Genomic DNA, 26,587 nt, shown 5'->3' with positions numbered 1-26,587 from the left:
TTTTCATCAAGGTTGTCCCACACGTCCCCACGTCAAACTATAGGACCCCATTCTTTCTCAGTCAGTGTCCTGGCTTTAACAGTAGACACCCTGTGAGGCTGGGAGTTCAACTTGCCTTGTAATTCAGCCAATCACAGGATGAGGTTCTGCATTTGATTTTCAGCAGTTTCAGCCCTGTGTCTGCAGAAGATAAGGTCTCTTTCAGGGCCTACAGAGAAGCTCTTAGGTCGTTTATGTGAGCTGGGAATTCAAATCCCTGAGCTCAGCCTTTTCTTTCACCACTTTGTCCAGTAACGTTAGGAGCAAGCAACCAACATTATCTATTCCTTAGCTTTCTGAAAATGCTTGAAAGTGTCCTATACAGAGTCACTTAGCTCCTTACCTCTTGTAAGTGGCTGATTAAGAGTGTTCAGTGGAGATGTTTTGGGTATCTCTATAAACAGGTCATGCCTTAGACTATCAGTGCGCTCTTTACCACTGGAAAGTAGAGTCATTAGCATCTTTAAGTCTAATCAGATTAGAGAGCCAGTTCCAGAAACCCCAGAACCAATTCAGGAAACTCAAAATTCTGTTCCTCTAGAACCACTCTTGGTACCCAAATTTATATTAATCAGGGTTCTTCAGAGAAACAGAACCACAAGGATATACATAGATGTAGAGAAAGAGATTCGTTATGAGGGGTTGGCTCATGTTACCGTGGAGGCTGAGAAGTCCCCTGATCTATAGTCTGCAAGCTGGAGGCTCAGGAAAGCCAGTGTCATGGTTCTGGTCCAACCTGAAGAAGGCTTGAGAGCCAGTGGAGTCAGTGGTGTCAATCCCAGTTTGAGTCTGAAGACCCAGGAGTGCCAGTGTCCAAGGGCAGGAGAAGATGATGTCCTGGGCTAGCCTCAGACCACCTGCTGGCATCTCAGGGATCTGCTTGTGATTAGTGGGTGCTCCATGCTGCATATTTGTAAATGACAGTCAAGAGGAAAGGTATCAAAAAATATTCGTAGCGGAGGCTCATGCCTGAGAAGCAGCTTACACCCCTCAAGGGAAAGATTGACTTGACTCTCTTTTTAAGTGGCTTCCTCCACTTACTAGACGGCTTAGGGGACTCTATAAGGGACTCAGCTTCTTTATTTTGGTCCTCAAAGTCACATTTTCCTCTCTTAAGTGCATCATCGCCCTTGTGGGACAATTGTGCTGCCACTGCCAAAAGCACGGGCCTCCTTGCTCATCTCGTCCATGGCCTTGACTGCTGAATCACACAGAGGTTGGAAGCAACAACTGGACTCTTCTCGAGGACCTTGGTATGACAAGTGATAGTTCTATGAGAAAGAGATCTGCTCTTTCTCTTAAATAAAAGAAGGAACTGAGAATTGCTGAACTCTCGGCATTCAACTCTGTCCAAATCCTGCCCTGAAAGACCTGACCAAACTCTCACACGGCTTCTGTCAGCTTCAGGCCACGGAAATGCCTGCCTGACGAAGCTGGACACTGCCGGGAGAACTTACGAGCCAACACGGAGAGAGGACCTGACCTCCCCTCCTCAGAGCATTTCCTTAAAAGGGCTTTGCTTCTGCATCTTTCCTCTGTCCCTTTGAGATGTTTACATATCTCCTGCAACTCAGGAGTGTCTTTCTCAAGGACCTGGAAGGCATTCCCTTGAGACATCATTTTCAGGAAGGATAGGGCCTCTGTTTCCCACTCTTGGTGGGAGGACGGAATCCTGACTTTGAGAACTGCCAGCTGGCAGACGCCGCTGGCCTGATCACATGTACTCTGGCCACCGCCGTCATTGCTCACTGCCCTGCTCTGCTGGAGTCCTGCCTGCTCCTCTGCCCTCCTCCTCCCTTTAAAACACCCCGTCAGCTCTGTGCAAATTGGAACAGAGCTCAGCTCATTTCCCTCCTGACTTCAGTTAGTGAGAAAATCGGTTTTCACTGCTTTAACTGATGTCCGGCTTTGTTTACCTTTGACACAGGATAGGCTGTATATATGTAGATTTACTGAGTCTCATCAGATGATGATTCTGTTCAATTTTGCCTATTTTCTTAAATTTTTACTCTTAATATGTATATATAATACATTTTACTCTGAAATCTGATTTTACTTCATCTGATGAAGCAATAAATGCATGCGAAACATATGAATGAATGACTGTTCATCCATTTTGCCTATTTTTCTATTTGATTGTATGTCATATTCTTAATTGTTTGTAGGGAATTTTATGTATTCTCAGTGCCATCTATTTTTATTGACAGAAGTGATATGTATTACTGTAGAAAAATCAGGAAATTAAACTAAACCAGAGTTAAAAAATAAAGTGTGGGGGGAGTACTTACGATCTCACTCTCTAGAAATGATGCATTTGAGCTGCAAATGGAAAACGAAAGAAAGACAAGAATTCCTTGGAATGAATGAGCAGTGATGATGAAGCAGCTTCTCATTAGAACATTTTTAAAAAACCCTGGTCTTTTGAACATTGTTGACCATCATGAAAAGTAGATTCTCTAAAAATCTGCCTCTGGTCCTGGGTCAGATACGTTTCTGCTCAAATCATTTAAATATTATTGGAAATTGGAAGCTCAAAAGGAACATTATTAAAATTTATTTCAAACAGTGTCTTCTTACTTTCTTACTCAGACACGTGTTCACTAGTTTCTGAAATTTTAGCATTTCCCTTTCTTCATTATTTTCCCCACATGAGAAGAAGATCCTTTAAAGCACAGGGTCTGGCATGGGGCGGACCCTCAAGAAACTCTGGTGAAGAGCGGGGGAAGGAGGGAGTGGAGGAGGAGGAAGAGAAAAAAGAAAAATATTCTTTAGTTAACGCTGAATTTAATGACAATTTTTTTTTAAAGATTGGCACCTCAGCCAACACCTGTTACTGATTTTCTTTTTCTTTTTCTTTTTATTCTTCTCCCCCAAACCCCTCAGTACATAGTTGTATATTTTAGTTGTGGGTCCTTCTAGTTGTGGCATGTGGGACGCCACCTCAGCATGGCCTGATGAGTGGTGCCATGTCTGCTCCCAGGATCCAAACTGGTGAAACCCTGGGCCGCTGCAGCGGAGCGCACAAACTTAACCACTTAGCCGTGGGGCTGGCCCCTGATGACAATTCTGCTTTAACAATGTCATCGTTGGATATTTGATCATTTTAAGTAGCTAGAATACTGTTTTTCTGGTCAAGTTTATAAATGCTGTTTGTAATTCCGATCCACTTCTGCATGCACTTTTCTTCTTTTCTTGAACATTGCACTAATTGGGTTTTTTAGATGCCATATACACTTTTTAATTTTTAGTACAAATTTAAAATATGAACTTTAAAATAAATAATGTAATTGGAGTTAATATATATAAATATTTAATTTATACTCACCAACTTAAATCATACAAATTATGATATTTAACACCCAAATAGGTGTATATAAAAATGTGTATCAAAAAGCAAAATATTGGGGCCAGCCTGATGGTGTAGCGGTTAAGTTTGTGTGTTCTGCTTCGGCGGCCTGGGGTTCGCTGGTTCAGATCCTGGGTGTAGACATACACACCAGTCATCAAGTCATGCTGTGGTGGCATCCCACATATAAGATACAGGCAGATGGGCACGGATGTTAGCTCAGGGCCAATCTTCGTCAGCAAAAACGGGAGGATTGGTGGTGGATGTTAGCTCAGGGCTAATCTTCCTCAAAAAAAAAAAAAATCGAAACACTGGTAAATACAAACAGCAGAGAATTGTGCTCTAGGTTTCCAGACAAATTTGATGGAAATAGTGGGAAAAAATTTCATATATAAAAGTGAATAACATATAATTTATCACTGTTTTAAATGGATAAAGTGTAAAGTTTCCTGGTAAGTATGTTATTTTCCTGGTTAAAAAATTTTGTTCAGAAAATGTTTGATATTTGATCAAATTTTATTTGTTAAGTGCCAAATATGTTGATAAATAAAATTTGTATTACTCACCTAATTACTACTAAAAATATTTTTTAAATCACACAAACATGTTTGTGTAATAAAACAAAAGTTTCCCTTTTATCCTACAGTACTGTGGATTACAGCTATAAACAATTAAAAGAACTTGTCAGCTTCCCTCCAGATTGATCGGTGACCTTGAGAAGGAATCGCAAGGGAGGGATCCTTATTCAGTGCAAGTGCGCCCTGGAGTACACAACTCCTGCCAGTGCAGGGTAAGATCCTGTTTTTATTTACTATTTTTATATTTTGTAAACATGGACTTTTTGCAATTAATTTTTGCTTTTTTAAGTATTGCATTCAAATATTATTTATCTTCATGACAGAATTTTTAGCACCTCCTGAAGTACTGATCCCAGGAGAGAGCCTCACTTGCCTCACCCTAATCCTGATACAAATGTTAAAAACCCTTTTAATTTCATTAGAAAAGGCCACCCCATGGAAAGATAAGCGAAGAGCATGAAAAAGCAATTTAAAAAAGAATACATATGTATGTAATAAACATTGAAAAAAAAGATGTCTAGGGGCCGACTGGTGGCATAGTGGTTAAGTTGGTGTGCTCCACTTGGGTAGCCTGGGGTTCATGGGTTCAGATCCCGGGTGTGGACCTACACACTGTGCGTTGTCAAGCAATGCTGTGGCAGCATCTCACATACAAAATGGAGGAAGACTGGTAACAGATGTTAGCTCAGGGCCAATCTTCCTCACACACACACAAAAAGACATGTAAACGCAATCATACTCAAAGACGCTCCTGTGATGGTTTAGGTGTAAAGGTTGGTATAAATTATTAAATCTCTATTAATGGTAGGAAAAAAAGTCCTATCTAGCCCTTCATGGATTAAGAGGGCCTGTGTTTCTAAGAATTGATGCAATTGATGTAATTAGTAAAGGTGAAACCTTAAAATCATCAGTAATGATTAAACAAATGGGAGGGACCATCCAGCTGATCATATAAAAGCAGGCTGCCACTGGTTGTCTCCTGATCGAATGCTCAGACCTCAGGACTCTGTTCTGACATGGCCCAGGCCGTCTCTCCAAACAGTAAGTTCCCCACACACCTGACTGCGGGTTTGGTTTCATTGCTTTGGGGAGGAAATTGGACTAGAAACCTAGTGTGCTCATCAGTAGTTGTGGGAGTTCCAGTTTTCAAACTTTTCAATAACTACTAGGGTTCAGAAAAGCCAATTTCTCTCATGTGATATGAAAATATGCTGTTTTCTGTGCATTCGAGCCTTGGGAATTTCAGAAAGATGCAGGCATTCAAGAACTAAACAAGACAAATTCTTGCTTCAGGAAGCAGGATGGGAGGAAAGAGCAGATGAGAAGAAAGAGGGGAAGAGACGCACCAAAAGAAAGAAACGATGGGAGGCATCCAAGAGTTCAGAGACCACGTCTTTGGAATCAAAGTAGCTCCTAGATTTCTCTCTCCAGACTGAACTTTTCTCCTGAGCTTCGGATCTGTCCATCTGACTGCCTACTTGTCTCTAACAGGCTCCTCAAACCCAGCGTGTCCTGGACTGAACTCCCCAATTCATACCCAAACTGCTTCCCCTCTCTTGGGAAATGCCGGTTGCTCATGTCAAAAATCTAGGAAACATCTTTGATGCCAGTTTTTCTCTCATAACCTGCATGTAATCAGGCTACAAGTTCTGTTGGCTTTAGCTTCCCAATATTTTAGGAATCTGACCGTTTCTTGGTCTATCCCCACTGTTGCCCCTCTGGACTATTGTGGCACGCTCCTGATGATCTCTCCGCCTCAGCCTCGTCCCGATTCAGTCTGTTTCGGACACTGTGTGATCTCAGTAAACTGTCACATCATGTCTTTTATCTACTCAAAACCCCTCAGTGATTGCCCACAGTACTCACAGTAAAGGGCCCATGGCCCTGTCAGGCCCTCAGTAACCTCCCCCTGCCCCAAGGTCTAGGACCTCATCTGCTTCTGCTTTGTTCCTTCTTCTCCAGACTTTGTAGCCTTCTGGCTGCATCTTGAGCAGGCCTAGTAGGCTCCCATTTGCTATCCTTAGTTCCTGTAACCTTCCTCTCCCAAACGTCAGCATTGCTCCCTCTCTAATCTGCTTCCCGTCCTTGCTCAAGCCATTTTGTCAGTGAGGTCTTCCTGACGACTTCACTTTAAAATTGTGACTTCACCCTGTGCATTCTCTACTTTCCCTCCTTCTTTCTTTTTTGCTACAGAAATAGTCACCATCTGACATACAATGTATTACACTTGTTTGCTTTTCTTCTCCTGGCTTCCCATGAGTTCGAGGATATCTCATTGATTTTGTTTGCAGTGCCTAGAATAGAGTCTAGCTTTTTTTTTTGGAAGATTAGCCCTGAGCTAACTACTGCCAATCCTCTACTTTTTGCTGAGGAAGGCTGGCCCTGAGCTAACATCCGTGCCCATCTTCTTCTACTTTATATGTGGGATGCCTACCACAGCATGGCTTTTGCCAAACAGTGCCATGTCCGCACCCAGGATCCAAACCGGTGAACCCCGGGCCACCGAGAAGCAGAATGTGCGCACTTAACGGCTGTGCCACCGGGCTGGCCCCCCCCCTTTTTTTTTTTGAGGAAGACTGGCCCTGAACTAACATCTGCCACCAACTCTCCTCTTTTTGCTGAGGAAGACTGGCCCTGAGCTAACATCCATGCCCATCTTCCTCTACTTTATATGTGGGTTTCCTGCCACAGCATGGCTTGATGAGAGGTGTGTAGGTCTGCACCTGGGTAGGTGTGCACCTGGGATCTGAACTGGTGAACCCTGGGCCGCCGGAGCAGAACATGCGAAATTAACTGCTGCACCACCAGGCTGGCCCCAGGGGTTTGGCTTTTGAAAGATGCTCTAGAAATATTTTTTTGAACAATTGAAATTAGATGAAAATTTTCTAGTTCATCCTACCAGGACTTACCTGGTAGGCCTGTGGGTAGATTTTATAAAATGTCAATTTTTGGAAGATTTTCAGAATTCAGTAAACTATTATTTTAAATCATCTATACAAGAGGCTACAAAATCATGTATGGATAAAAGATCTATTAAAAATGCAAGACAAGGGGCCAGCCCCATGGCTGAGTGGTTGAGTTCGTGCACTTCGCTTTGGCGGCCCAGGGTTTCCCCGGTTCAAATCCTGGTCTCCTCAGGCCATGCTGAGGTGGCGTCCCACATGCCACAACTGGAAGGACCCACAACTAAAATATACAACTATGTACTGGGGGCCTTTGGGGAGAAGGAAAAATTAAAAAAAAAATTAAATTAACTCCTTAAAAAATTTTTTTAAAAAGCAAAAAAAATGCAAGACAAACAAATGCATTTAATATAACACAGCATGAGAAAGTTCATTGAAATAGTTTCAGACTCCATGCGGCAACTAACATTTAATTTAAGAAAGTTTCAGAAACTTATTGTTAGTAGACTTTCAAAGGAGAATAGCCGCCATTATCTGAAAGGCTGGAGAGACAGAACTCCTTCGACCTGCATGTCTGCCTGCGACTGCTTGGCTTCATATTCTGCAACCCAAAGATCAAATGCAGGAGCAGAGAGAAAAGTCCAGCTCCCTCCTCTTAAGCTAGACAGCAAGGAGATTCCCAGAAATGTGAAACATGCCTCTTCTCTCAGTAATCGCTTTTGTTTCAGAAAGTAGTCATTTTTTATAAAATGTTATTATTGTTAGAATGTAATTGTTTATTAACATTTTTAAATGGATTAATAAATGTTCTCGCTTTTAATATCTAATAAGGTGAAACAAGGGCCAGCTCTGTGGCATAGTGGTCAGTTTGGTGACCTCCACTTTGGCGGCCCAGGTTCATAGGTTCAGATCTCAGGTATGGACCTATGCCACTCATCAGCCATGCTGTGGTGTAGCGGCAGCCCACATATAAAGTGGAGGAAGACGGGCACAGATGTTAGCTCAGGGCTAATCTTCCTCAGCAAAAAAAAAAAAGAGAGAGAGAGAGAGAAAGAAAGAAAAGAAAAAAATCACTCCTGTGCTCTACAATCATTGGATTTCTACCATTAAAAAAAAAAAGAAAAAGTAAAACAAAAGCTCTTTGGGTACTCATTAAATTTTAGGAGTGTAAGTGGGTCTTGAGGCCAAAATGATTGAGAATGAGTGATCTGGGGATATTTTCTGGAGAAAAAAGTATTGAAACAATTTTCAAGTTTTTTTTCTTGCTATGATCTGATCCTCAGTCACACAGAGTTGAGTTAATTATATTCCTCAAGTCTGATGTTTTAATATAGATCTGAACAAGGCCTCTCGCTTTTATACAGGTTTTATCTTTATCCACTCCATTTCCTTAACCACTCCTGTTCCTTCCCCACCTCGGCCACAAGCACCCATCTATTCCAGGGTATTACCTGTCCTTTAGATATATGTGTCTATTCAGATATGTGGGTCTCCTTCATAAATTCACAGAATTGTTTTGTATAAAGTGTTTAATTTAGATTAATTGATATTTATTGAATAACTTGCTTTCTTCTAATTTTTTATCGAGGTATAACTACATGCAGTAAAATGCACAAACCTTAAGTGTACAGTTTGATTAATTTTATGATTAATTACAGATGATTAATTTAATTTACAGAAATGCTATTACACTATATATACATTTTTAATTTACAGAAATAATATTACACTATATATACCACGTTCTACTTCTTCCTTTCTTGACCTAATGCTGTCTTTTTGAGACCTTTCTATCTTGCTTCTATCATTTTTCCCTCATTATTTTAGTCTTACATATACGATTCCATCATGGGCATATGCCACATTTTACTTATCCGTTCTCTAGCGATGGCCTTGAGGTTGCTCCCATTGTTACTACAAACAGCATTCCGAAGAGCATGTCATGGATTGCTGGGCGAGAAACGATTGCAGTGTTATAATTACTTACTATACATAATTTTTTTTTTTTTGAGGAAGATTATCCCTGAGCTAACATCTGCTGCCAAACCTCCTCTTTTTTGCTGAGGAAGACTGGCCCTGAGCTAACATCTGTGCCCATCTTCCTCCACTTTTATATGTGGGATGCCTGTGCCAGCATGGCTTGACAAGCAGTGCCATGTCCGCACAGGATCCGAACCAGCGAACCCTGGGCCACGGAAGCAGAATGTGCACACTTAACCACTGTGCCACCAGGCTGGCCCTACTATACATAATTTTAACAAGCGTAGCCTGATTGTCCTACAGATTATCCAGAATAAACTACATTCCAACCAGCTCTTCAGAAGTGTTTCCATCTCCCTACCTCACCCCCATCATTGCAAGCATCTGACTTTTATCTGATTTTCTAACGTTCCGACTGAAGGTTTCTATTATGATGTTTTTAGTTCCAGCAATTTTTCCCATTGTGCATTTTGGTGTCTTATTTAAGGAACTCTTTTCTATCTCGATGTGACATAGGTTTTCTTGTGCATTATCTTTCATTTATTTTTATCTTTCGTCCATTTTTGGTTTGTTTGGTATTTATTTTATATACTGTGTATTGTGTGAGCCAACTTCAGCTTTCTTCATATAGTCAGCCGTTTTCTTTGCCCAACACTACCATTTCTCACTGATTTTGGAGGCTATTGCTATCCCAGCCCTCACGTAAACAAGGCCTGTTTCTTCGCTTTCTATTGAGTTCCGTGTGTCTGTTTCTGTTTCTGCATCAGTACCCCAGGAAAAAAGGTTTTTTTTTTTACTGCTCTATTGTTTTATCTGGATGAGTAAATCTATCGTCCTGATCCTTCTTTAACAAAATATCTGATCCACTTTGTGAGCCTTACTCTCCCTGTCCCATTTTAGGTTGCCCTCAGAATCCTATTGGGTTCCTCTGCCAAAAACATACCCCAGTCTAATCATGAGAAAAACATCAGATCAACCCCAGTGAAGTTCTACAAATTTCCTGCCGAGTCCTCCTCAAAACCGTCAAGCTTGTCAAAGTCTGAGAGACTGTCAGAGCCAAAAGGAGCCCAAGGAGATGTGACCCCAAATGTAATATGGTGCCCTGGGTAGGATCCTAGAACAGAAAAAGCGTATCAGATAAAAACTTAAAAAACTGAATAAAGTATGGACTTTAGTTACTAACAATGTACGAATATTGATTCATTAGTTGTGACAAATGCAAAGATGTTAATAATAGCGGAAAATAGGGATGTGGAATATATGAGAAGTCCCCATACTATCTTTGTAACTTCTCTGTAAATCTAAAAACATTCTAACATAACGTTTACTTGAAAGATCTTTTTGGTATTTTTGTTTGGAAATTGCAGTTCCCTGGTGATGGACATTTAAAATGTTCACTGCCGCCAACCCTATGGCAGTGAAGATCTATTTGCATTATCCACACCCACATCGGTCAGTTCATCTAGGGTATGGACTGAGGAGGGGAATTACCAAGCTGTGCCAAGCTCTGTGCCCTGGAGCCAGAGATGAACTGTATTTTGCTGCTCTCATGCGACTTTGGCTTATTGAGCTAAAACATAGATCCTGGATTGAAGACAGAGATCTTTCTCAGTTTTTCTCTCTTTGCTTCCTTCCTTATGTTTCATCTTTCTTTAGTTCTTTTGCGTCTCCTCCTCCTTCTCTGTGCCCAGCCTCAGCCTGCCAGTGTCTCAGGAAGCCCTAATTTCCTTATCCCCTCCCCCATGTCCTAGGGAGTTGGTGTGGGTTAGTTAAAAGTCCTTATATATCTACTTCAGGGCTTAAGATTCCCTTTAAACTTTTTTACTCTGTAGGAATTTTCCTTCTAAGAGTGGATCCAGTCAAGGACCTGTGAGCTGAGAATAATGTAGGTGAAGGTATGAGACGGGTGGGTTCCTGTGAGCCTTTTCAACCTAAGGCCAAACCCAGAGCAAATGCCTTTGCTATCAGGAAAAGTCCATCAAAAAAAATTCCATCACAGACTATTTGGAACTTCTCTCCAAGCCGTCATTTCTGAGTTTCTGATTAAATTTTGATTGGTTTGGAGTAGGGGAAGTTATTTCACAATGTTTTGGGGTTTTTGTTTTTTTGTATCCTTTTCTGCCAGAGATTTACTCAATAATTCAAACTTTCAACATATGTTTGTGGAGTAGATTAGTGTCAGCCACAAGAGTACAGGGCCCTAGGCTTAGAGGGCCCTGGGCTTGGTTTAATGCTCTGCTCTCGCTGTCTTGAAATTTTTAACAATTTTTTGAATTTTTAACAATTTTTTTTGCTTGGCATTTTTATTGGAATTTTTGCACTGGTCCCCACAAATTATGTAGCTAGTCCCAATCCTAATCACTAGGAATTCCAGAGTGAAGAAAACAGACGAGAGAGTCTTGTGGTGCTTCTTCCAGAGGGGAAAACAGAAATAAGTAAACGCATTGAAAATTATTTCCAATGGAGATAAGATCTATGAAGGAAACAAGACAGGGGAAAGTGAGAGTGTGGCATGGAGTGTGGGCGACCTTAGACCGGCGGGGCAGCGTCTCCTCAGACCTGACTCTGAGAAGATGCTTGCGCTGAGGCCTGAGTGACGCACAGGAGCGAGCTAGTCCATCATCCTGGGAAGAGCACTGCAGGAAGAGAGAGGACCAGTGCCAAGCTAGGGAGCAGGAAGGAGTTGGGCAGGTTGGGAGACAGAAACAAGTCAGGTGTGGTGGCTGGAGCACACACTTTCAGGGTGTAAAGCCAAGTAGGTCATTATAGGTGATGAGGTCAAAGACAGGCAACGACCTGACAGACGTGGTAAGATTCAAGAGGACTTCTGGGTGATGTTCAAGTTCACCGTCCCCTGTCACTGAAGTACAACACACCAGCGGGTAGTGGACTGGCATGCAGCTGCAGATTTAGGCTTTCAGGAGGGACGAACAGAAAAGCATCCTCGTGGACTGGAAATCCAAATGAATTCTTTATTTTGCTGAAGGAATGTAGTGCGTAGCCACAGTTGGAGTTTACTGGATTCTCCTTTTGCTTAAATGTGGAGTTTGGACTTTTTGGAGAGTGACCTCATAAATATTGCACAACTGTACCGGAGATAGAAAAGAAGGAAGATTCAACTTGTTCTTCCCCATGAGGTGCCAATCAAAGGAACTCAGTGCCTTGGAATCTCTCTTCCTATGAATACAGGTGTTGTGCTCCCAACTGAACCGCCAGCATCCCCAGTAACTTCTCACCTCAGGTCACTAAGTCTAATTCTGTTTGAAAATCGTACGTTCCAAAATGAATGCCCAGGCTTTCCAGATTTGGCTATTTCAAGGAGGTGTCCCATAGCTAAAATCATGTAAGGAAGTATTTATTCCCTATTTGAAGATTCTACTGAAAGCATAGAATTTCTTTTTCAATTGTTTTTGTTCTCCTCATAGTGTTTTAAAAAATATTTTGGAAACTGATTTCTGTTTATCTGCTGTTGAGGGCAATGGATTCCAAAATGAATTAATATCTTCCTAGGAATTTTCACCAGAAAAACTAAAAGAGGCTTAATGGCACCTGTATCACGTGCTCCTCATTTCTGTGGGCTCAAGTATTCATCACTGTAAGATGTATCACATGCATTTTCTTGACTCATATTGTTCTTGATCCATATGAACAGAACACATCATTTTTTCACTGTTTTTGAAAACAGAAGACCTGACTCCCCAGTCACAGCGTTCAGATCGGCTGGAGAAGATGAAGAATCACCCTCGTGTGTCTAAGGGCTTTATAATTGTGGGCGAGCTCTTTCCTAGTGGGTTCTGGTGGATTCCAAACAAAAAAAGGAAATGAGAGACTAGCTTGAACCTGAAGTTTGAATGTATAAACTGACCTGTTAAATAATGCTTTTCTCCTAATCTTTCCACAGACACCACAGCCGCAAATCGTAGACGCAGCCGCACCAAATTCACAGAAGATCAATTGAAAATCCTCATCAATGCATTCAACCAAAAACCTTACCCGAGTTATGCTACCAAACAAAGACTTGCTTTAGAAATCAACACTGAAGAGTCTAGAATCCAGGTAATTTACAAAGTGTACATCTCCAAGCCTAGATGTAGAAAGGGAAACCATTAATTAAGTACATACTATGCGCCAGGGTGCTAAGGGCTTTGTGTGGAGCATCCTGATTGACGTTCAGAATGAACTCATAAGGATGTTGCTTTTATTTCACAAATGTGGATGCTGAGGATAAAAGAGCTGGAAAGAGTCGGGAGGAAGTATGTAGGTACACCTTCAGAGAAGAGGAAATGCTTGAGCTGGCTCTCAAATGCATAATTTGCAGCATCTATTTGTTAACTTAAAAAAATTATTATAGGGCCAGGCCCCATGGCTGAGTGGTTAAAATTCTACATGCTCTGCTTCAGTGGCCCAGGTTTGCGGATTTGGATCCTGGGCGTGGACCTACTCCACTCACCAGTCAAGCTGTGGAGGTGTCCCTCATACAAAAAAATAGAGGGCTAATCTTCCTCAAGCAAAAAAAGAGGATTGGCAATGGATGTTAGTTCAGGGAAAATCTTACTTAGGAAAAAAAAATTATAGCAAATCATGTTGGGATTAGATTGTAGAGGTGCCAAATGCTAAGACTTGACCTAAGACTTAGCTGAATGTGACAGATAATAGCAATAAACTTGAGCTCAGGCCTAATAAGAATCACTCCCTTTGGAGAAAGGCAGTGATGAGGCTGAGATGACACGAACATGTTTAATTCCCTCATTTCCTTTTCATCACTTAGATTTGGTTTCAGAATCGAAGAGCTAGACACCGATTCCAGAAAAGATCAGAACCTGAGGAGCACTTAGAATCAAGCCAAGATGAAGATCACCCTGAAGAAAAGATTCAAAGTAAATGGTCTGCTCCAGTCCTGTCCCCCCGCAGAGATTTTGAGTACCCAGGAGCCTCTACTGTGGAACCCACTACTACTCTGAGTGGGAAAAGAAAGTTCTCTCCCTCAGGGGCTCCTGTTCAGGGTCTTCTGGTGGCAAAGGGTTCAACATGGCCCCTGGAAATTTTCCCTGCATGGTCCATGGACCTTCTGAGACCTTCCACTGCATACCCTCTTTCCATAGGAATCCAGCAACCCAGCCATATACTGTTTCTCCTCTAGAACATTCCACCTGGAATGGGCTGAGACAAGGCCCTTTCAAGCAGAAGTAACAGGTCCCAAACTCAGTGGAGACTGTCCGACATGTTTGGGTTCCTTGTTTGAATATGTAAACTGGTCTCCGAAATGTACTTGACCCTCCATCTTCCACCTGCCCTAGGTAGAGGAGACAGACGGTGCCGTACCAGCTACACTTCCTCCCAATTACACACCCTCATCGAAGCATTTATGAACAATCCATATCCTGGGATTGATTCCAGACAGCAACTTGCTATCGAAATTGGAGTTCCAGAGTCGAGAATCCAAGTAAGTGATGAGGAATTTGTTCCATCCTCCAGGGGTGGAGATTCTAAGTCCTCCTCGGGTTCTGATCTTTTCTGGAATTGGTGCCTAGCTCTTCGATCCTGAAAGCAAATCTAAGTGCTGGATGGAACGGAAGCCATGCCAGCCTTGAGCTGTTCATCAACAGGCCGGCACATTCCCCTTCCAGCGCCTTCTCTCTCTGTCTGGTAGGTTCTTCTGCCCCCAGGTACCACGTGGCCTGCTCTCTTACACCTCCTTCAGTTCTTTTCTGTCATAATCAATGTCGTATTCCTTGTGTTCTGAACAGTGCCTGACACATGACACTTAATAAAAATCTGTTGAATGAATGAAAGAAGGAATATTACTTTACATTGAATATGGCCAGACATTTGTCTAACGTCTTTATATCTATCATATCCTTTAGCTTTTCTGACTCTCCCATGAGATTGGAATTATGTCCACTTTAGAGATTTGACATTTTCTTTTTTAAAGATTGGCCCTGAGCTAACATCTCTTGCCAATCTTATTCTTTTTTTTTCTTCTTCTCCCCAAAGCCCCCCAGTACATAGTTGTATATTCTAGTTGTGATCCTTCTGGTTGTGCCATGTGGGATGCCGCCTCAACATGGCCTGATGAGCCATGCCATGTCGGCGCCAAGGATCCGAACCAGCGAAACCCTGGGCCGCCGAAGTGGAGTGCGTGAACTTAACCACTTGGCCAGGGGCTGGCCCCGAGATTTAACTTTTAACTCAGAGAAATACAGGACCTGATGAATCCTAAAATGGAGTGTAATTCTGTCCGAGTGCTGTGCTGTCAGTGTGTGTGGTGAACCAGTGCTCCCTCTGTCACCAGGAATCTAATGTGCAGCAGCAGGACTGTCACACCTCACCCCTCCCCTCTCCTCTCTTCTTTCTCTGCCTCTTTCATTTTACGTTCAGACCGAGCACCTACTATGTGCTAGGAACTGTACCACGGAGGGATGTATTCACAGAGAGGAACAGAAGTAGCTCAGAAAATAACGAGGGAGGTAGGCAAAGAAACCGACAATTTTTATGGTGTGACTGTCTGTCACACAGCAGTCACCTCCTGGACAAATAGGAGTGAATGGGTGGATGTGTCTGGTGTAAATGGGGAAGCAGATATACTCAGTCAGAAATAGTTTCACAGAGGAAAACTTGAGCTGGGGCTTGCACAACCAATAGAAATTCCCTGGGGGAGACTGGAATAGAGGGGGTTAATGCAGGCAGCATTGTGGCAGACTGCAGTCCTAAGAGCAGGCCCGAGGCTTGCAGGAAATTGTGCGTTTGTCTATAGGCTTGAGAACTAGGGTGACACAGGGGTGCTGATGGAGGCCTCCAGTCTGGAGCAGTTGTTGTGGCCCATTGATTGAAGATCTTATTATCAGGTTGTGTCTACACCACCGTCCATTAGCCTGTGAGCTGTGAGATGGGGCTCCTGTCTGATTAATCCCTGTGTGCCAAACAGTGAGCAGAGGTCTTGAAGTGGATTAGACACATGGAAAATGCTCACTAGAGGAGTTTATGCTTTGTCCTTTGGGTGGTGGACACATGCTGAAAGAGTTTAAGCAGAGGAGAGATCGCGCTGTTGTTACGCTTTAAAATCGCTGCTCTTCCTCCCCAGTGAAGAATGGATTCCATTCGGGAGACAGGAAATAATTTAGACATAGGTGAAAAGTCGTAAGGAGGAAGATGAGGCTTGGAAAAGAGTTCTGTTTAAGAAACAACGTGAACATAGATTGATAGCACATATAGGGATGGCGCGTGGAGGAGAGGGATGGTGGAGAGAGAGAGACGAGACTACCAGGAAGATATGCTAGTTTTAGCTTGGATGGATGGCCGACATTGGTGTCATCCAGGAGGAGGACCGTTCTAGGAGAATAAAAGGAGTTCCGTGGGGTCAGAGGCATCCACCTGAGCCATCCAGAATAGACGTTTAAGAGGCAGCTTTGATGAGACTCCAAAGCTCTGGGGAGAGGGTGGGGAAGGAGAGAATGTGCCACAGACCGGCAGACCGGGGCCGGCCCCGTGGCCCAGTGAGGAAGCTCGCGCACCCCACTGCGGCGGCCCAGGCTTTCACCGGTTTGAATCCTGGGCACGGATGTGGCACTGCTCATCAGACCACACTGAGGGGGCGTCCCATATGCCACAATTGGAAGGACCCACAACTAAGAATATGCAACTATGTACTGAGGGGCTTTGGGAAGAAAAAGGAAAAAAAATAAAATCTTTAAAAAAATAAAATAAATGGCAGACTGACTCTTGAGTAAGTTGTTTGGTTTGATTCTGAAAGAAGAAGTGTGAGTTGGAAGAGAAAAAACCAGAAGTCAGTGGTCAAATATGAAGGTAGTCACATCCTAGTATAGCTGACCCCATATCCTTGGGGCTAGTTTTCTCCTCAGAATTCAAAGCTGAATATATCTTTTCCTTGTAAAATCAAGATATTGGTAGGTGCATAAATAATAAGAAATCTCTGCAAGACTTCCCCAGCAGGGGACTAATTCTCAGATATCATAAGCAGGTCAGATGGAAAAAGGGATTTCTGGTTCAGGTATAGAAACTATATCCAGGGCTACACACGTGCAGCTCTTCCAAAACAATCAATCGTTTGTCTGGAGAGTGGCGTTTGCCTGCAGAAAGGAAGTGAAAGTTTCAGTGATATTATGTGACTTCCAAAGTCTGGTTTTTGGACTCCAGACCTGTGCCTATTTTACTTGCACCTCTGGGAAAAGCAAAAGTAGTAGTAGCTGTGGAGATGAGGGGTGTGTGTGAGTGTGATATATAAATAAGTGACTAAAGTTATATTATTGTAAATCATATTATATATGAGTATATATCATATATTTCTAATACACATAAATGTGTATAATTTATGGGCACAAGCAAGGGGTAGCAATTAATTATGTCCTGTGGGATGAAAAATGCCTCCTTAGACAGATAATACTCTGTCACAGGAGAAAAATAGGGGTTTTTGAGATGAAGAAAAGAAGGTAGAAAGAGAATTGCAGGCAGAGAGAAGAGCTGTGGTACCAGGGGTGACGCTTTAGGGAAAGACCAGCCCTTGTAAGAGCGGATTCTGGGGACTTTCGGGATGTGAAACCGGACAATAGGTCACAAAGGTACCAGGTGTGAGGTTCAGAATTTTGAGCTTTATCTTCAGACCTACAGACTGGCCTAGATATCATGTGAAATGTCAGTGATTTTGGAATCAGGCCTAAAATGAACCACTTCTCCCTCCCCTTTGCCTTATGAAAAAAGCAAGGGTGAGGCTTGTGTGACATCAGTTGTTTTAACCAAATCTGTGTTTTACCCACTCAGATTTGGTTTCAAAATCGAAGATCTAGATGCCACGTCCAGAGAAAAAGAGAACCTGATGAGGCCTTAGAACAGAGACAAGACCAGGGACAAGATCTCTGAGGTGAGAGTTCAAGGTCATCAACCTATTGTTCCCAATTTGGCTCATAGGCGGAGCCTCCTGAGAGCCCAGCGCACCCACACGGTGGACTCAACTCCAGCTTCCTCTTGGGAGGGGACAGATATTCCCACTCAAGTGCCTCATTGCGCTCCCCAGGAATTCCGCTGTCCACTTTTCCAGCCAGAGCCTAGAAACCCCGTTAGAATGTGAATTTTGCTGACCAATGTCTTCCCAGTGCCTGGTAAAGAATCAATAGTTTTGTGCAGGGCATGACTGAGTTAACGGAGGGATGCATGCTCAGGTGTGTTCTGCCAGGGCCCGGCTAATGCATGGCTTTCCCAGGAGGTAGTAAGTTCCATACTGGACTGGAAAGGTGGGATAGACTTGACTCCCATGTTTTTGTATATAAACTGGCTTCTTCAATTTTTCTTTCCCCTTATCTGTCCTCCTTAGGTATAGAAACTACACAAAATGGCACCGATCTCACTAGTGACAGTCTTATTCCTCTGGAGCCAGAACAAGGTGGATAGAGAGACAAATTCAGTGTGTTTGATGTCATCAGCCTGGGCTCCAGATCTCTCACTCTTCCTGGGAACATACTCTTTTGTTGTTTTTCTTTTAAAGATTGGCACCTGAGCTGACATCTGTTGCCAATCTTCTTTTTTTTCTTCTTCTTCTCCCCAAAGCCCCCTTTTGTAGTTGTAGCTGTATATTCCAGTTGTAGGTCCTTCTGGTTGTGCTACGTGGGATGCCACCTCAGCATGGCTTGATGAGCAGTACCATGTCTGTGCCCAGGATCCCAACCAGTGAAACCCTGGGCTGCCAAAATGGAGCACGCGAACTTAACCACTTGGCCACAGGGATGGCCCTGGAACATACCCTTCTAAACATTCTTTCAGCTTCTCAGAACCTGAGCCTTCTGGAGATGGTAAACAGGACTTCAGGGGGCAGAGACAGATACCAGGCACCACACAGCCCTACTGACTGAGCCTGGCTCCAGAATTCAGCAGATCTCAAGGACAATGAAAATGTACTTATCAATATCATTTTTCAGTCATCATAGTAATGACTGATTCAGGCAAAAATCATCAATGGATGTGTGATATTGTGATTTATAATAAATATATATTTGGTCTTCATCCCCATTTCTGGCACTGAGTTCCTAAAACCCTTGGAATTTCCTGTGAAGAAGACAATAAAGGTATCTCCTGTTATGTTAATGAGGTGACTTTTGGACCTTATCTAAGGATGGGGGCTGGTTGCCAGGAGAACCAACTATCTGATTAGAGGATTGGAACTTTCAGTCCCACACCTGTGACCTCTGGGAAGAGGAGAGGTGCTGGAGGTTGAATTCATCTGCCAATGGCCCATGATTTAACCAATCATGCCTTCATAATGAAGCTTCCATAAAGACCCAAAGGATGGTGTTCAGAGAGGTTCTGGGTTGGTGAACACATGGAGGTTCAAGGAGGGGAGTGGTGCACCTGGAGAGGGCATGGAATCTCCGTGCCCCTTCCCACACACTGTTACTGAACCAGGGTCGTTTTGCCTGCCAAACAGTAGGCCAATCACTGAGATGGCAAGTTTTGCAGCAAAGAATGAGTTCAATTCATGAGGCAGCCAAGAAAGGAGAGGGGAGAACAAGTCTCAGATGTGCCTCCCTGAAAATGGGGATTAGGGATATTTATGGCATAAGGGGGTAGGATGATCTGAAGTGTGGGGATACATGATTGGAGGTAAGAAGAAGTGAGGTGGAGTTTTCGGCCTCCTGACATCAAAAGGTCACCTATCAGGCATTCGTGCAGGCCTAGTTAATGAATCAGTGGTCTCAATTGGCCTGAACTGAACAAGTAGTCAACTCTCAGTTCCTGAAAGACTTAAGCACCCATTACCATGGTGACCCATGCGTCAGAGATGTCATCTACAGAGTGGACTTTAGTAATGGATTATCTAACTACTGTTGCAAACAGACAACTAACTGAGCATAGTTAAAGCAAGTTGGCTCTCGGTTTCAATACCTTGCCCTATGTATCTCTTCATCTGGCTGTTGATTCATATCCTTTGTTATAAATGGATAATCTAGTGAATAAACAGGTTTCCTGAGTTCTGTGAGATGCTCTAGCAAATTAATTGAACCCAAGGAGGGCGTCAGAGGAATCTCTGACTAATAGCCAGTCAGTAAGAAGCACAGATAACCACCTGGAGCTGAGATTGGCATCAGGGGAGGGCAGACTTAGTACTGAGCCCTTTACCTGTGGAATCTGACGTTGTCTCCAGGTAGACAGTGTCAGAATTAGGTGGAATTGTAGGACACCCAGCTGGTATCCTGAGTATTGTTTGGTGGTGCGGGGGAAAAACCGCTCCCTCCACACATTGGAATTGGGTCCAGAACCCAAATATGATGTTAAAAGCTTTAAGTAAGGAAGAATAAGATATACATTCTCTCGCCTCAAAGACTCGCCTCACAGATTACTTATTAACTACAAAAGAAAAGTGGTAATTTTGCAGTGGAGGAAGCTGGCCAGCTCCACCTCAACCAAGTGGCCCAAATTCACTTAACCAGTAAATGCACAAACCAACACAAGGTGCCTCAGCTGAGGCTGAGTAACAGTCCTTCGTACGCACATAGCACGTTTGATTCATCCATTCATCCATCAGTGGACACTGGGTTGTTTTCATCTTTGGGCTATTGTGAATAGTGCTGCTGTGAACATGGGTGTACAAATATGTGTTTGAGAAACTGTTTTCAAATTTTTTGGATATATATTCAGAAGTGGAATTGCTGAACTATATGGAAAGGAATTTAAAAAATGAATGGATATTATGAAGCAGAATATTCTAAAAAGTAAACAATGTGGCCAAATAAGGATTTCTCCAAGAAATGTGGTAAAGTATTTAATATTTTAACATTTCTTATCCAGTTAATAAAGTTACATTTTATAAAAATAAAGAAATCCATATTATATAATCTATATAAGCTAATCTATTACATAATAGAAAATATGTAAAATTTATATATTTTGAGGATAAAATTATTAATGATTTCCGGCTGGTCTGTGGCTGAATGGTTAAGTTCTTGCACTCCGCTTCAGCAGCCCAGGGTTTCTCCAGTTCGGATCCTGGGCGCCGACATGGCACCACTCATCAGGCCATGCTGAGGCAGCATCCCACGTAGCACAACCAGAAGGACCTATGACTAGAATATACAACTAGGTACCGGGGGCACTTAGGGGAGAAGAAGAAGGGAAAAAAAATTATTGATTTCAAGATGGTGACACAGAGCATTAAACCCCAAGCCTAGGAACCCCTTCAGAGCGTGGGGCCCTGTGTGACTTCACTGGCCATATCCCCACGAAGGTGGCCTAAGCTCCAGGGGGACTCTTCTTTCTACAGCTTTCCTTTGTCCCTTTTCATTTCGTGGTCTCATTTGTTCTAAATTTCTGTCACACATTCCTTTCTGATGTGCTCAGATAAGATTGCCAGCTTCTCTGCTTGTCATGTGGGCCTGTATTTACATCTTATAGGATTTCTCCAAGAGGTCATGCCTTCTCCCTGCTGTTCAGTGTATCATTCAGGGACCCCTCAGGCTGTCCCTAATATTATTTTCAGGTCTGTCTTTGATTTGTGTCCCTGGTCTAGCAACCATGGAGCCATCTGTATATTTTCCCTTTGTGCTTTTCCCTTATTAATTTCTTCTTGGTTTCTCCTTAAATTTAACCTTTTATTTTGAAATCATTTTAGACTTACAAAGAAATGGAACGAATACGATGAAAAATCCCTGTATACCTTCAACCAGATTCCCCAAATGTTAACATTTTTTCACATTTGCATTATCAGTCTCCATATGTGTGTATATGTGTGTGAGGGTGTATATATGTATGTATATACATACATATGTGTACATGTGTATGTAAACACACACACACAAGCTTCTTTTTTCCCAGAAAGAATGAAAGTGGCAGATGTGAAGGCTCCTATACTTTAGAATAACAAGGACATTCTCTCCCATGATCATGGTACGATGATCAAAGTAAGGTACTTAGCATTGAGTACAATACTAATATTAATCTATAAACTTCATTCAAATTTCATCATGTCCAAAAAGTGAGCTTTATAGAAAAAGAAAAAAAGGATCTGATCCAAAATTCTTCTGGTTGAAAGGTCAGAGCACTGGCCATGTGTCTGGACGGGTGGAGGTGGCTTGAAGCTTTTAAGATTGTTTACCTGGACTTGAATGGAATAGAGTTTTAGGAAATTTAATGTCATTTTGGGATATGGGAGCCCAACATGAAGGGAAAGAGTCAATAAGGGATTGTTCAGGATCCTTCCACATCTCAGCATGAACACTCTGACTCAGACGAGCTGGGTGAGCCCTCTCTGATCTGTGATAACTTCACATAACATTAGTGTCTGACTGTTAGCCTAGAGCTCTTCTCCCATCAATTTTATGTGCTTGTCCTTTCAACTCCTTTGCCACTTGATTATTGCTTATTTTATTTTTTTAAATTTGTTTTTGTACTTTTCAGAGTCACTTGTATCCATACATGTAAGTTTCCTACCACAATTTCTTCAGTAATAGTTTTATTCTCAGAGCTCCTGGCCTTGGGATTTTAAAAAATATTTGGACAGGCTGATGAAACAAGAAATTGAGACCCAAAAGAACATGTGAATTCACGTAGAATTAGCTAAAGTTATTTAGAAAAAAAAATCAGAATGCATACATCGCAAGTAACCTGCTAATGACTATGAATCTATAGTATATGTTAAGCTCTATTTATCTGAAATTAAAGCTACAGTTGTCACACAGCATCCTACTTTTAGTAAACAGCAGTGTTTCAGTTTGTGTCAGCTGTTATACTCAAGCTTACTCTGCTGGCCTATTTTGGATAATTCTTGATTGGTACCACCTGAGATTGCATGTACTTGCCCATACGTAGAGGTAGTCACATCCTTCAACGTCCTTCAGTAAGGTTAGGTCAGTTCAGTTCCCCACAGACGTTAGGCCTGAAACCAGAATGATCACTGCAATAGATTATTTATGACATTTCATTTCGATCACGTGAGTGGAAAGATTCACACAGGACTTTTCTTTCTACTCTGTTTTAGAAAAAGACTAGGGCATAGAAGAACAGGTTTGGAGATCCCAGGATGTGGAGCAGAGTTTCAAGAGAGAAGTTGCATCAACCAACAAGAAGACATTGACTAAGCAAAAAGGCATTGAACTGAACGTGAGAAATTTAAAGAAATCTTTCTACCGAGCATAGACAGTGTTCCTTCAAGACTCAGACTCCTGGAGCCGGCCCGGTGGCGCAGCAGTTAAGTGCACACGTTCTGCTTCGGCGGCCCAGGGTTTGCTGGTTCGGATCCCAGGTGTGGACATGGCACCGCTTGGCAAGTCATGCTGTGGTAGGCGTCCCACACATAGAGTAGAGGAAGATAGGCGTGGATGTTAGCTCAGGGCCAGTGTTCCTCAGCAAAAAGAGGGGGATTGGCAGCAGATGTTAGCTCAGGGCTAATCTTCCTCAAAAAAAAATAAATAAATAAATAAAAACTAAAATAAAATAAGAAATAATAGCAGAGAATTTCCCAAACCTAGGGAAGAAGATGGAAATTCATATGGAAGAGGCAATCAGATCTCCTAAATATGTCAACATAAAAAGACCTACTGCAAGGAATATAGTAGTGAAACTGGCAAAAGTGAATGACAAAGAAAAAATACTAGAAGCAGGAAGGCAGAAGAAAATAACCTACAAAACAACCCCTACCAGGTTTTCAGAAGATTTCTCTGCAGAAACCTTACAGGCTAGGAGAGACTGGAATGGCATATTCAAATATTTGAAGGACAAAAATTTTCATCCAAGAATACTCTCTCCAGCAAAAATATCCTTCAGATAAGATGGAGAAATAAAAATTCTCCCAGATAAACAAAAGCTAAGGGAATTTGTAGCCACAAGACGCCCCCCGCCCCCCGCCAACATCCTCAAGAAGGCCCTCATACATGAAAAAAAAAGGGGAGAAATGGATTACAAAGCACAGGGTAAGGAGATAAATAGGTAGACAAAATCAGAAAATTGTAGCTATTCATCAGAGTAGGTTAGCAAATACTCAAGTACAACATTAAAGGTAAAGGGATGGAAAACACCAAAAACAAAGATAATCTTGTCATTTTAACTACAAACTCACAACACAAGATGGAATAAGATGTGAGAAAAACAACTTAGGAGGGGAAGAGGAAAGGGGCTGAATTGGTTTAATCTAAGGAAATAAGAGGCCATCAGAAAATGGACTATCTCATCTACGAGATTTTGAATACAAACCTCATAGTAACCACTAAACAAAAAAGCAGAACACAGACACAAATAATAAATAATGAGAAAACAAAGAAACACAACATGAAAAACTACATAACTCAATTGGTAGACTGAAACACATGGGACAAGAAACAAAGGAAATGCAGGAGAACCGGAAAATGAGTGATAAAATGGCAGCATTAAGCCCTCATGTATTGATAATCACCCTAAACGTAAATGGATTGAATTCTCCAATAAAAAGACACAGAGTGGCGAGATGGATTAAAGAACAAGACCAAACAATACGCTGCCTCCAGGAAACACATCTCAGCTCCTACAACAAACACAGGCTCCGAGTGAAGAGATGGAAGACTATACTCCAAGCTAATAGCAAACAAAAGAAAGCAGGTGTTGCAATGCTTATATCAGACAAAGTAGACGTCAAGATAAGACAAGTAAAGAGAGACAAGGAGGGGCAGCATATAATGATGAAAGGAACACTCCACCAAGAAGATAAAACACTTATAAATATCTATGCACCCAACACAGGAGCACCAAAGTACATAAAGCAACTGTTAACAAGCCTAAAAGGAGATGTTAATAACAACACAATAGTAGTAGGGGATCTCAACACTCCACTCACATCAATGGAGAGATCATCCAGACAGAAAATCAACAAGGAAACAGTGGAATTAAATCAAAAGCTAGACCAGGGGCGGCCCGGTGGCACAGCAGTTAAGTTCACACGTTCAGCTTTGGCAGCCCGGAGTTTGCCAGTTCAGATCCTAGGTGCAGACATGGCACTGCTTGGCAAGCTATGCTGTGGCAAGCATCCCACATATAAAGTAGAGGAAGATGGGCACAGATGTTAGCTCAGGGCCAGTCTTCCTCAGCAAAAAGAGGAGGATTGGCAGCAGATGTTAGCTCAGGGCTAATCTTCCTCAAAGGAAAAAAAAAACCAAGCTAGACCAGTTGGACTTAGTAGGCATATATAGAACACTCCATCCCAAAACAGGAGAATACACATTCTTCTCAAGTGCACACAGAACATTCTCAAGGATAGACCATATGTTTGGAAACAAGGCAAGCCTCAATAAATTTAAGAAGATTGAAATAATCAGAAGCATCTTTTCTGATCACAATGCTATGAAGCTAGAAATTAATTACAAGAAAAAAGCTGAGAAAGGGACAACAGCATGGAGACTAAACAACATATTGAACAAACAATGGATCATTGAAGAAATTAAAGGAGAAATCAAAAAATATCTGGAGACAAATGAAAATGAAAACATACCATACCAACTCATATGGGATGCAGCAAAAGCAGTACTCAGAGGGAAATTCATCATAATACAGGCTCACCTTAACAAACAAGAAAAATCCCAAATAAGCAATCTCAAACTACACCTAACTGAATTAGAGAAAGAAGAACAAAGCCCAAAGTCAGCAGAAGGAGAGAAACAATAAAAATCAGAGCAGAAACAAGTACAATTGGAAGACGAAAGGCAGTAGAAAGGATCGATGAAACAAAAGAGCTGTTTCTTTGAGAAGATAAACAAAACTGACAAGCCCTTAGCCAGACTTACAAAGAAAAAAAGAGAGAAAGCTCAGATAAATAAAATTAGAAACGAAAGAGGAGATATAACAATGGATACCACAGAAGTACAAAGGATCATAAGAGAATACTATGAAAAGCTATATGCCAACAAAATGGACAATCTAGAAGAAATGGATAAATTCGTAGACTCTTACAATCTCCCAAAGCTGAATCAAGAAGAAATTAATAACCTGAATAGACCAATCACAAGTAAAGAGATTGAAACAGTAATCAAAATCATCCCCAAAAGTAAAAGCCCAGAACCGGACAGCTTCCCTGGAGAATTCTACCAAACTTTCAGAGAGGATTTAATACCTCTCCTTCTCAAGCTATTCCAAAAAATCAGGGAAGATGGAATGCTTCCTAACACATTCTTTGAGGCCAACATCACCCTGATACCAAAGCCTGACAAGGACAACACAAAAAAGGAAAACAACAGGCCAATATCACTGATGAGCATAAATGCAAAAACCCTCAACAAAATATTGGCAACTTGAATACAGCAATACATCATGAAGATAATACATCATGATCAAGTGGGATTTATACCAGGACATAGGGATGGTTCAACATCTGCAAATCAATCAATGTGATACACCACGTCAACAAACTGAGGAATAAAAAGAACATGATCATCTCAATAGACACAGCGAAAGCATTTGACAAGATGCAACAGCCGTTTATGATAAAAACTCTTAACAAAATGGGGATAGAAGGAAATTACCTCAACATAATAAAGGCCATATATGACAAACCCACAGCCAACATCATGCTCAATAGGCAAAAACTGAACGCCATCCCTCTGAGAACAAGAACAAGACAAGGATGCCCACTCTCACCACTCTTATTCAACATAGTACTGGAGGCTTTGGCCAGAGCAATTAGGCAAGAGAAAGGAATCCAAATAGGGAGTGAAGAAGTGAAACTCTTGCTGTTTGCAAATGACACGATCTTATATATAGGAAACCCCAAAGAATCCATA

At 42.0% G+C, this 26,587-nt stretch overlaps 1 protein-coding gene across 1 annotated transcript; it reads left to right on the top strand.

The window, feature by feature from the left end:
* The first annotated feature begins 1,227 nt into the window (after window positions 1-1,227).
* On the top strand, window positions 1,228-18,856 carry DUXA (double homeobox A). The gene is made up of 7 exons (XM_070222795.1): window positions 1,228-1,255; window positions 4,107-4,175; window positions 12,748-12,902; window positions 13,615-13,723; window positions 14,144-14,289; window positions 17,622-17,721; window positions 18,172-18,856. Exons 1-6 carry the CDS (start codon window positions 1,228-1,230, stop codon window positions 17,718-17,720), a joined length of 606 nt encoding a protein of 201 aa, XP_070078896.1. The 3' UTR covers window position 17,721; window positions 18,172-18,856.
* The last annotated feature ends 7,731 nt before the right edge of the window (window positions 18,857-26,587 follow it).

This window comes from Equus caballus, chromosome 10 (genome assembly GCF_041296265.1).
Source record: "Equus caballus isolate H_3958 breed thoroughbred chromosome 10, TB-T2T, whole genome shotgun sequence".
NCBI lineage: Eukaryota > Metazoa > Chordata > Mammalia > Perissodactyla > Equidae > Equus > Equus caballus.
Note: the sequence above shows the minus strand (reverse complement) of the source record. Positions and strands in the feature narration are given on the sequence as shown.

What these genes read in the sequence shown, in the direction of transcription:
- DUXA (XM_070222795.1), top strand. Translation starts at nt 1,228, where the DNA reads ATGGCCTTGACTGCTGAATCACACAGAG. An exon ending in CTGAAGAGTCTAGAATCCAG is followed by an intron (nt 12,903 to 13,614) that starts GTAATTTACAAA and finishes TTCATCACTTAG; the next exon opens with ATTTGGTTTCAGAATCGAAG. An exon ending in CCCTGAAGAAAAGATTCAAA is followed by an intron (nt 13,724 to 14,143) that starts GTAAATGGTCTG and finishes CACCTGCCCTAG; the next exon opens with GTAGAGGAGACAGACGGTGC.